This window comes from Anguilla rostrata, chromosome 16 (assembly GCF_018555375.3).
Source record: "Anguilla rostrata isolate EN2019 chromosome 16, ASM1855537v3, whole genome shotgun sequence".
NCBI classification, from domain to species: Eukaryota; Metazoa; Chordata; class Actinopteri; order Anguilliformes; family Anguillidae; genus Anguilla; species Anguilla rostrata.
The window spans coordinates 29,931,263-29,943,250 of NC_057948.1; the positions used below are offsets into that span (position 1 = coordinate 29,931,263).

The window sequence follows — 11,988 nt, forward strand, 5'->3', positions numbered from 1 at the left end:
GATTTAGCATCTTACTTATTTTCAAATTCTAATATTACATATTCCTTCATGCTAAAAGACATCGTTTGTTATTATGATAACGAAAATATTAAAATATTGGAATATGTAGTTAACTTCCTTATTCTTAATGCAAATTTTTTTGTTCATAAACAGAAATGATCTAACTCCCGTCCTGCCTTGCGTCTGTTTTTGATTGAACTGGATTCACTTCTATCGTCAATTAAAATACTAAAGGACAATAAAAGTCAAAAGTTGATAAAATATTTACAAATTTTTTTTAAGAACCCCTTGTTGAAATGTAACTGAAATAATTGGTTAACTTCACTCTTTACTATTGTACCTTAATGTATATTAATTTAATTAATTTAATTATTTGTACTATTACTGACTATAGAATGTCTGTATTCACATTATTATTTTCTTTATTTTACTTTATCTTTTATTTATTTTTATTTTATTTTTTATTTTTTTAAACTATTTAATCTTATTTATTTTTTTATATTATTTTATATATTGTACCATTTCTTCTGTGTTTCAATAAGATACAGTAACATTTGAATTTACATATTGCTGCACTTACCTGCTTTAACCTGTATTTTGTCATTTCTACCAATAAAAAAAATAAAAAAAAACATGGACACGAAAAAAAAAAAGTTTTTTTAAATACAATATCATAATGATGCCAAAAAAGTTACAACTAAACTTTCGCCAATATGTTTCACAGAAACTGCAGAAGCCATGTTAATATAAATGCTATGCTATCCACATTTATACATCTAAATAATGATATGAATTTGATTATTATTTTATTATTATTATTTTTTTTTTTTACTCGTTCTACTGGCTGAAATAGCATCAGTATGTCCAACGGTTGGCTAATATGAACAGATGTTGACTGAAGTGGATCAAAACAGATGATTTTGGTTCATGTTAATATTGATCAATTGGGAGAATTGGACTGCTGGACGTTAATAAGGACTGAAGCATTTCAGATCACGTAATTAGCAGGAAAATCAAAGAGAAAAAGACTCTGTGAAGTTGTATCTGAATTCTGTATTTATATAAAGGTAAAGCAGTACTTTTAAGGACTAGGAGTCTGTCTGACAGTGTAATTATTATTACTCTGACAAGCGCTTCAGTACTGTATAGGTATCGAGTATGCTCCACCAACCAATAACCTGGCAGTAAATGGCATACCTGCACGTCTTATGTTTGGTCATTCATGTAGCTTGGTCAGGCAAATAAATAATAATTTTGCATGAGGCTGTCTTGGTCATCAACCTGAACATTTTTTACAGTCACAACAGACAATGTTTTGATGACAAATATCCTTTATGCGCTCAACATTATTTCCACACAAACTTTTGCAAAAATATATGTATATCATGAGAGGGCAGCAGGCTTACCTGTTATCCATATTTAAAAAATGTAAGTCATTGGAAGTGCTATAAATATAGGAAGAGGTTCAGTTCATACAAAGCGTACCAATGAGGCTGGTAGATAATAACCCATACAGAAAAGTATTTGCACGTACTGTAATATATCACCATTTGTTTGTACAATATAAAAATTCCAAATCTCCACAGATTTAAAGTAATTACTGTACGCTATTTCAAGATACCAAACAGTTATTGTTTAAATATTAGATCACAAATGGCCAGGTCTTTTAAAATAAAGTTGTTTAATACTTACACAAAATAATTCATTTGCACTTGGCATTGGTTTGTCCTTCTCATTCTTTAGTACATTTACTCTTTATGAAGAGCTGTTCTAAAAAGAATACGTGATGTCTACATCTCAACCATTTTCTTTCTTTTTTTTTTTTTTTTGGACCATTCCATGATATGTAAGTGTATTCACTATGTGAATGGTCTTTTCTCTCTGTTGCACCTAAAGCTATACCGAAATAAGCAGATGGGAATAGAAACATCCGGTTTTGGGAGTTGGGCTTTAAAAATAAAAAAAAATTTTAAAAAAAAGAAGAATACACAATAAAAATCATATGAAATTTATATTCATATCAGAAATTGAGAGGTACAAAACTGCTTGAAACACAACTTGAATAGCAACTGGTGAGCTCCAACAAGTCAGTCCTCTGAATGCTTTTGTCTTTGGGTAGTGAGTTCCTGCTTCAGAATATTCCAGGCCCGCCTCCGTGCTTTGTTCCTTCCAGGGACATCTATCTGTCCTTCCATTGTAACATCGATCACCCCATCAGTCATCCTCCATTTCTTGTACCACCTTCCTCAGCTTGTCCACCAGCACTGTGGAGCAACTCAATAGTAAGTTAAGGCGAGAACAAACAAACAAACACACCAAATTTTGTTTTCCCAGCTCATCTCATGATTTTTGGGCAGATCACGCTGCCTTATTGAACACTGTGAAATGAGCGACTGTGAACAACAGTAAGGCAAATTCGATTATAGCTTAATTAATTCCATTATGTTGAATGTATAGCATAATTCCATCCTGCTAAACATAATAATGGTTTTATTGTTGGGATTTTTATTTTGAAAATTTCAGACCCTTGCAAAATTCTTTATTGTTGCGAGTATTCCTTTAATTCACACAGTTAGTGGAAGTTTCAGGCTGCATCAGAGTAATCCGCAGCATGCTCTGAAATGTCATGTCATTAATCTCTAAAGAAATCACAGGGATGCCACTGACATGATAGAGCTTAATCTTATTGAAAATCATTGCACATCCTGTATGAATCATTGTCATCACCTCTTTACACTGCTGCTTTGAATATGACTTTCACAAGATTGGTTGATGTGGTTTGTGGTCACATGCTTAGTGCTTTGTATTTCTGGTCATTGTGTCTGTATAGTATTTGTTTGTTAATAACAAACAAGCAGATGATTTATTGCAACTTGCTATCTTTCTTCCAATCTATTATCATCTGTGATGATTATTTACAAAGTAAGTTAAATCTTTTGCACTTTTCTGAGGGGAAGATGAAAAGTTGTACATAGTTTGAGAGCAATGAGAAATTTGTTTTTGGATCGAGACAATTGAATGATCCACCATTTTTTTGACAGCGTAAAGAGGGTCAAGATGCAAATATCTGCACTCAGTACAACACCATCACCATACCTCCTGCAGATGGCCTTTGGAAAGCATCATAAGAGCGGCAGGCATCAATCAATTTCACAAAGCATTTGGGACAGTCCTCAGGAAGGGGCTCTTTGAACTTCTCTGCACAGACCTTCTGAGAGACCTCTTTTTCTGACATGTCTTACAAGAAACCAAAGTTCAAAAGATAGAGGTTAGACAAATATCAATATCTACTTGTTTACAGGCATTTCCCTCCTGATGTAAATATGTAAAAAATAGGGTTTGTTAAAAGAGACAGATGACAATATTTTGTTAATATAAATATTTTTTGTATACTTGCCTACAGACTTCTAATAGGAGACTATTACATTATCACAGAAAGCTTGGTCATAAGGAGAAATTTGTTCCCAGAAAAGACGGGGCTTTATTTGGTCAACTTTGCCAGCCTGCATAGATGTCATATAACATGTTACATGGTCCATACATACTGTACATTGACGATACATACCTTTGAAGGGAATCTGTCGAGTAGCAATTTCCCACAAGACGATGCCAATGCTATAGAATGCACAATATGCACAGTCACTATATAGGCATAGTAGTTTGACCTCTAAAGTACTGTTTGAAGGGCATTTCATGAAGTTAGTGTTGTTTTACCGTTTAGTGCTTAACAAATAATCTGAAGTTGTTAATCTGTTTTTCCTTGTACTTTAAATTAATGAAGACATCATGGCTCATGAGGTATTAAAAACTGTATATAGATACTACCTGTATTTCCACTGCAGGTATATATTGAGTATATATATATATATATATATTATAGCTGTCTATTATTACTAAAATAAGTTTTTGCACATTAGTTCAACCTGTAGTGTATTATTTAAAACAGGAAATGCAATATGTTAATCATTAACAATATGGAAAAAACAAAACAAACAAAAAAAAGAGATCAATGTAGATACAATTACATTGTTTGAGAATATTACAGCTCTAAAAATGTTGAGCCTTTTTCTTCATCCAATAGACCCCTGGCCTGAAGCAGCACCCACCTGTATATCTCGCAGGCCTTATTGTAGGAGTGGTGGACGGTCTGAAGCTGCACCCACCTGTATATCTCGCAGGCCTTATTGTAGGAGTGGTGGACGGTCTGAAGCTGTTGTGGGGAGCAGTAGTGTACGGACGTGCTGTTCCCTTTTTTATCTCTCCTCAGGGAGGTCTCCGTCTTCGCCAGCTCAAAGCACCCAAGCTGCGCACACACACACACGCGCGCGCGCGCAGAATAAACTGTTAGATCACGACGGCGTCACACGTTAACCACATGCCAGTCAGGTTGCAGGGCTTTTCGAAATTTCTCTCAGGCACAATGGACAGCAACTCATTTACTAATTTGCATTTCAGCGATTCTACTTTATTGGTAGTCAATGCCTAACATGGGCATATCGTTTTCAGAAACTGAGGGATGCACAAATGCTGTTGTGCATCCCTCAGCACAGGCCCACCTGGCTTAAGAAACCTGTTACCTGAGCCAGCATTCATACCTTAACCCTGTACCCATCATCCACCAGGAACTTGCCACTGCTGATGCAACCGTGTACTTTAAACTTCTCCTCCGACTGGTGCAGCCTGGGATGGAGATAAAGATTGACGTTAAAATTTAACCTTTCAGAATGAAAGAAAGCACTCTGGGAAGTGTGTGCATGTGTGTGTGTGTGTGTGTGCGTGTGTGTGCATGCATGTGTGTGTGTGTGCGTGTGTGGACTGAATTAAGTGAGTACGTCATGACAGCATGCCTGCTGGTCACCTGTAAAGGCCTTGAGCAGCATCTAGGCTCATACGAGCCCGTCTTCCCCAGGAAAGTTTGTCCTTTCCGGATAGCACCTCCCGCAGACTTCCCTTCTCACAGAACTCCATGACGATGAGATAGTTTGGGCAGGGACCTGCGGGCACACACAGGTGAGACTGCTCATATGAACACTGCCGGTGGGGTGGCAATACAGTATCATTGCCATGAAGCTCATTCTTTCAACAATGCTGAAATTCTATTATCTTTGGAACATCGGGCTTACCATCCTCGTCCTGGACACAAATCCCAAACATGCGGAGGATGTTTGGTGACTCAAAGCGTTTCATGGTCTCCACCTCCTTCTTGAATATGCTCCTCACCTCACTGTGGTACAGAATGATAGCAGATACTTAAATACATTATAATTTGAAAATAGAAAAAAGTATTTTTTTTTTTCCCGAAGGGAATTTACAGCTTAATGGAATGAAACTTCAATATTAACATATGTTTGCAAAATACAAGTTAGGAAGAGGTATTTGGAGTGGGAGTCATCTGTACTAAATTTGAAGTTCAGAGTTCAGTTTTTACCAATCCATAAATCATAACCCTAAGTACTCTGACATTCATGGTATGGCGTTCAAAAAACAATCTATGCACCTTCACTTAAACCTGCCTCAGACGAGGGTGCAGTTAAAGGGCAAGCCTCCAAAATATAAAATTAGATGCACCATGCAAATGTTCCAAGTATCATGCCTAGTTCCTGGTTTAAAAAAAAATTCTACCCTTCATCCCAACCAATAGATGGGTATTTCAGTGGGAATTTTACATTGGCTTATTCTCTTTGCAACATCACAAAAGGACACATTGCAGTCTGGAAAAATAAGAAAATAAAATAATGGATCACTGTCCAACAGAAGCTCACAAAAATTTTGAGGAACTGTCGGTTTGCATCACAAAAGACTGCAGTTAACTCTGTGCATGAACAATATCCAGTTTTTTCAGGTGTCACATTATGTGCCTGAAAGAACAGGTGTGTGCCAACTTGTTCCTGTAAGCGGGTGTGGCTCTGTCGTTCACAGGCTTTGACATATTCACCTGCCGGCTTCTCTCTCTGTAGTCACTCAGTCGATCTGACATCGCCAAGAAATGCAACACCAGCACGGTAACCTCACACCCTCTCCACAGAAAAAGTAATTGTTTTCTGTTCACTTCATTTGCAGTAGTTTTGTATGTACACTTTTATAATTCATAAAAGGTGTGTAGGCTGATATAAGCTACTCTGTGAAGGCAAAAAAAAAGGGTTACAGTAAAAAGAAGGACACGTCTTACGGTCCTGTTTGAAAAAAATGATCCTTGTGGGAGGAGCAGAGTGAGATAGAGAGGTCATGACCCTGGATACTGTTCTAAGATACCTACACGGGTCCCGAATGAGGCACACGTACCTTGGTGTAGTGTTTGCGGTGTAGGTATATCGTTTGATGGCCACAGCAAATTTGTTGTACTGTCCTTTGTACAGCTTATGGGTGGGTGACTTCATGATAGGTTTCTTGGGCTCCTCAAATTCCAGCTCCTCTAGTTTGATCTCTCTAATATCCAGACGCTGCAGACTGGGCGTCTTCACTGCCAATAGGACACAGAGCAAAGCCTCAGAATAGTGAGGGTACTGGCTTTGGGCATCCAGAGGTGTTTTAGAAATGCCTTTACAACTGCAGCTGACCAAGAAGACAAGGGGACTCAAGTTTCCACCCACTCAATGGCTCTCATAAAATGATTGACCCTTTGAAGACAAGGTCTTCTCAAAATTCTAAGCCTGTGTTATAGAACTCCATTGCTTCCAATTACCATTAGTGTTACTGCTGGTCAGCATTGGAATGTTCAGTTAAGAACATTCTAATTACTTATTTACGATCTCACACCGTAAGACCTGCGCTGCAACTGGCCAGGACAAGTTCAAGGACCTGAGAAACTCCAGTGGGGATCAAAGGTCCTGTATTCTGTCTCTAAAATAGCACAGCATGGCCCAAACCCAGGACTGTGGCATTGAATAACCATGATGCAGCCCAGGTAGGGGGCAGAAATCAGAAAATTCCAACAAGGACGGTTAAGTAGAGAGTTCCGGACAGAGAATACCGAGCTAGTGCAGCACAGCCCTGGTGCATGCTAATGAATATGCAACTTCACGCATTAGACCACAGCACAGCACTCAAACGCCGCCTCACTAAGAGAGCACAACTCACAGCTGCTCTGCTTAGCTGGGCCAGCCGCTGGGTTCGGGGATGCAGCAAAAGACAAAGGAACAGGAGGTCATCCAAAACGTCAGCAAATACAGTTATAATGATAATATCCCTTTAAAACAGATGCTACCATAGGGTCCTTTCTATTTTCCTCTCCATCGGAATTCAGGCTGTCTCAATGCCATACAGAGCTTTTAGGGGAAAAGAGGGTACTCACGAGACTTCAGCATGACTTTGATGTCCTGCACGTCATTTTTAACGGAATCCACCCCCTCTTGCATAGCATCCACCTTCTCTGCCACTGTGGGAAAAGTCACAAACTCAGGAACACCATCAGTGCTGTGCGAGTCTAACTGTGCCTTAATGGTTTCTGTCATTTCCCTGAACCTATCGTTTTTTAAATCAGAAACATTATTTTGTTTCTTCTTTATGTTTTCAAATGCTTGGTAACTAAACACAGGTAAGCCTACCGTTTTAAGTTTGATTTAAAAGCGTCATCTTAAATGGACAGAAAAACCCACACTGGCAGGACATGTGCGTGCATGTTGATTTTTTTTACAAAACATGGTTCAGGAGTCTATCAGTTTCGTCTTACACATCTCCAGCTCCTTGTGATCTCTCTCCTTGTCCGCCCGGTCCTCCTCCCTGCGTCTGGCCTCGGCGAACACGCTGGCCAGCGTCTCCCGCTGGTCTATCTGCAGGGCCAGGGAGAGCAGCTGGAAGGTGTCGTTCAGCCTGTCGTTGAGCATCTCGAACTCCTCGCCCAGGTCGTAGGCCCGGGCGATGCGACTCAGGAAGCGACTGGAGGTGTACTTCTTCACCACTTCCTGCGCCGCCTCTATGGTGCACTTCAGCTCCTCCAGGCCGCGCCGCACCGCCTCGGGCTTTTCCCCCAGGCCCTTGACCCTCACCGACCTCACGATCGCCTCCAGAGCCCGCACGCGGTCCGCCAGCCTCCGCCAGCGCTTCTTGTTGGCCTTCACCTCCCCGCACAGGGCGTACAGCTTCTCCGCGATGCTCAGGATGGGGTCCACGAGGTCCATGGCTGGCCTGCAAAACGGAGAGAGAGACACTTAAAGAGGATTCGAACACAGCCATTCTTCGTGAGGGCCATTTTACGTGTGAGTGCTCATCAGTACTTTAAAAGTACGACTTTAAAATGACAATGAACAATGAACAATTCCCTTAGCATACAACAACTTTTTGGATAAAATTTAAGGGGCATATGTCAAGGAAAGCAAAAATGGCTCAGAGAACTTATTGGCTCTCAGCCAAGGTCATGTCTTATTCAATGAGTCAAACAATGACCTAGAAGCAGATGTAGAATGGAACCACATCGCTACAGCCACCAAACCCGCTTGTTCTGGTCTCTGGTTAATCTCAATGTGCAAAGACAAATTCAGCTGGTATCTGACAAGCTGCATAATTCCAGGGAATTCACCTTGGTCATGAGAACAATAATGTGTCCGGTCTCTTAATTCAACGGCAATAGCATTGAGTTTCATGGAAATTAAATACTGCAGTGTTGCTATTTAAACACACAAGTGATGAAGAATGCGTTCATTCATATAATTAGTTTTAGTAAATACTCAGGTAAATTGAGAACATGTGCGGATGCATTTTAAAATTATTATTCTTGTTGCAGTTTTTGGTGTTGTTATTCACATTTCTGACAGTATTTAGTGCTACTCTTACTCTTAACAAATGAACAGTCATTTTATTGATTCTGGTCTTTTGCCATCATCAGCAGGATAGGTTGTACCAAGGGATTCATGAAGTATTTCAAAGCACATAAAAAATACTGCCGAAACAACAGCATCTATTGAATCTATTGAATTATTTGCTTATAGCAGTGCATAGTAAGGCCAGCACGTCTTGTAAAGGAGAACACACTGAAGCTCCCAAGCTTCCACTCGTTAACAAAGTGCCATCATTTCAATTATTAATGTGACAGTCTTGAAACAACAGTCCTGTGTTCAGTCCCACTGTGTGATGTAGTCATTGGTGACACAAACACAAACAAACACACAAGAAAACAAAACCAACCAATCACAAGCGTATCCTTCAAGGACTACCGGTAACAGAATGCGGTACAGGTGTCCTGTGAGCCCAACTTGTCTCTTTACTCTGCTGTTAGTGCAGTGTCTCTCATAGAAAAACATGAACGCACTGCAATATCTTACAGTGATCATATTCCCTCTCCACAGAAAGGGTACGAGAAGTCCGGTTCTTGTCCAATGCAGGAATAGCACTGTGTTTAACACCTGTATTCACGCACTGTTTAATACAAGTGTGCGTATCTTTGGTGATATTGTCTCCTAGATATTAGATAATCGTACAGTTGCAGAAACGCCACCTTTGCTGTCAAAAAATTAAACAAGTTGAAACCTGCAGGCAGTGAAGAAACTCACAGCACTCATATCATGAGGGGGGCTGAAGACAGACAAAAAAACAAAGTTCGGTTGGGCTTAGAACATTTTTTAAAGCAAACTGCATAAAAAATAACCACAGCACAGCACGACAAAAACCTCCTCGTGGTTTCTGGTTTGCTGAACAGTCATTTAGTTCTTATGGGCAGAAGCATAGAAATAAAAAGGCCAATACTTTGCGCTTTGTCAGGTACAGAGAAAACGTATTACAGTGCATAATCTGGCCCACACTTTTCTTCTGTCAATGTCAATGTACTCCTGTAACTACAATAAGAATAAAATAATATTAGAGACAGTCGTCACACCTACCACCATAGGGGTTTACTTGATTTAAAAGACCCAACGCTTGCATGACTAAACACAGTTCTTAAAAGCATTACTGACCAGTGACTGAAATCTGATTCACATCAAAATGTAGTAGCCAACTTAAGGTTCCTCTAAAATCACTGAAAAGAGGAACAAAAACTTGCTTATTGCAAGTTTCTCAATTCTGTAAAACCATGAACTGGTAAATAACAATCACCAACATGGTTTTCGGTGAAAAAACATTTTAGGGTGTCCACTTGATGTCAGCTAACCACCAATATGTTGGAAGCAATTCAAGAGCTGCATCACATAGATAAGTCAGTCTCCAGTGATTCATCCTATTGTAGCATGGCATTCTGGTATCTAGTTGAACCCAGCAGGTACTTCCACCTTTGTACTGTAAGGACCCATGAAGTCAGTGGAAGTTGCACAAAATAAGGAATAAACATGAAATCATTACATTACATTACAGGCATTTGGCAGACGCTCTTATCCAGAGCGACGTACAACAAAGTGTATAACCATAACCAGGAACAAGTATGACGAAACCCCTAGAGAGAAGTACCGGTCCAAGTACAGGGAACAACCGCATAGTTCAACTTGGACCCTGGTGGTTAAACTGATTAACACTAACAACGAGAACGGCAACAACGCAATCTATGGAAAAATAAAAATAAATAAAAATACAAGTAGTCAAAATCATAACAAACAACTAAACAAACTCCAGCCAGAGACCCCCTTTGCTGTTTTACAATACAGATTTGTGCCCCCAAAGAAAGTCATAGTTTTACACTCCAAAGCCGATCACGCTGAAGAATAATGAGTATGAAGTCAATGAGTATAGTAACATTGAGCAATCAACCTATAAAAAAGAGAGGTTATGCAAAATCTGGGCCATATGTGCCATAAGAACTGTTCCACCAAACACAAACATAAATCAATATGTGATCTCTTCTCTGTGCACCTAATAACTCCAAAAAGCTATCATCCACATGAAACCATTCTAAAACTGAAAATCAAAACTGATACAAATATTTATCACTTTAAACTCATCTCAGCAAATGAAGGCAATCCATACAATTAATTGTTCAGCCTGTACATTACATTGTGAAATACAGTTTTGTCCCACATAAAATTACTCCACACTTTCCCTTCTCCATTTAGCGAATCTCAGTGAGTTCCGTCTTCTGTAGTCTCAATATCTACCTCTTAAATAGCTTGACAGACCATTAAATGTAGCACTCAATAAATGCCTAAAACCTTACCTTTCCTGCTGTAGAATAAGTGAGATTTTAATTAATTGCCGACACCTTCAATGTATTAGGCGCTGAATTACATAATGCCCTCAGCCAGTAGTTCTATGCAATAACATTCATACGCCTGGATTGTTCCTTGTTTCACTGTCTCCTACAAGTGGCTTCTACACAAAGAAAAATAAAGCCAGTAGAAAAAATAGAAGACATACAACTGAATCACATTACTTTTTGGGTCACTGACACACCTTTTCAATCTTTGTTGTGTTCAATGAATCAATCAACATTTGACAGCAAGAAAGTGCCAATTTGTAACGTTCAGCAAGTGTCTCTCAAAATCCAACTGTAGAGCCAGACCTCTAAAGCTGGAAAAGAACACAAACAGAATAGATATAATCTCCTAACACATTGCTGATGACCCAATTGAGCCGGTAGTACAGGAATAACCAAGCTCTTTTGAGATGAATTCGCTGTACTTACTCAGCAGAAAAAAAGACCTCCTGAGTCACTGGCTTCGGCACTCGTTAGAAAATGAAACTATGAAACTAGCGAGCCACGGATACAGGTTGTCCGGCTCCTCTTCCTGTACCTCTTCACTGACTCCGCCCTACTGCAGCTGCTGCCACTGCATCCAGTCAGCCAGCATGTTCGCTGCTAATGTGCTTCCTCTAGTGTGCATTTGAAAAAAATACTGTCAAGTGCTATACTTTGATGTACCTGTGACACCATGGAATTGCCCAACAAGAAAGGGCAAACAGGTTGTTAGAATTTTGTGCACACAAAGCATTCAGTAGATAAACATATAAAATACCATCTACAGTGTTTCTACTCCAGTATGCTCCTTGACAATATAAAATTGACCGAGCAGTTTAAATGTTTAGATGGTTTTATAAAATTGTATTTGAATTTTATGTTTATTTTCAGGA

At 39.3% G+C, this 11,988-nt stretch overlaps 1 protein-coding gene across 2 annotated transcripts; it reads right to left on the reverse strand.

Moving 5' to 3' along the window:
* Nucleotides 1-1,661: 1,661 nt before the first annotated feature.
* Nucleotides 1,662-11,695, reverse strand: LOC135241541 (mixed lineage kinase domain-like protein). Of its 2 annotated transcripts, none has more exons than XM_064312028.1 (11): nucleotides 11,543-11,695; nucleotides 7,670-8,124; nucleotides 7,292-7,375; nucleotides 6,283-6,460; nucleotides 5,124-5,224; nucleotides 4,859-4,994; nucleotides 4,596-4,680; nucleotides 4,164-4,303; nucleotides 3,566-3,615; nucleotides 3,097-3,237; nucleotides 1,662-2,264 (listed from the first exon to the last, which is right to left on the reverse strand). In XM_064312028.1, exons 2-11 carry the CDS (start codon nucleotides 8,115-8,117, stop codon nucleotides 2,215-2,217), a joined length of 1,413 nt encoding a protein of 470 aa, XP_064168098.1. In that variant the 5' UTR covers nucleotides 8,118-8,124; nucleotides 11,543-11,695; the 3' UTR covers nucleotides 1,662-2,214. The 2 variants fall into 2 exon arrangements, with proteins under 2 accessions (XP_064168098.1, XP_064168099.1); XM_064312029.1 differs by having other exon boundaries at nucleotides 7,670-8,119; nucleotides 11,539-11,695.
* Between the last annotated feature and the right edge of the window lie 293 nt (nucleotides 11,696-11,988).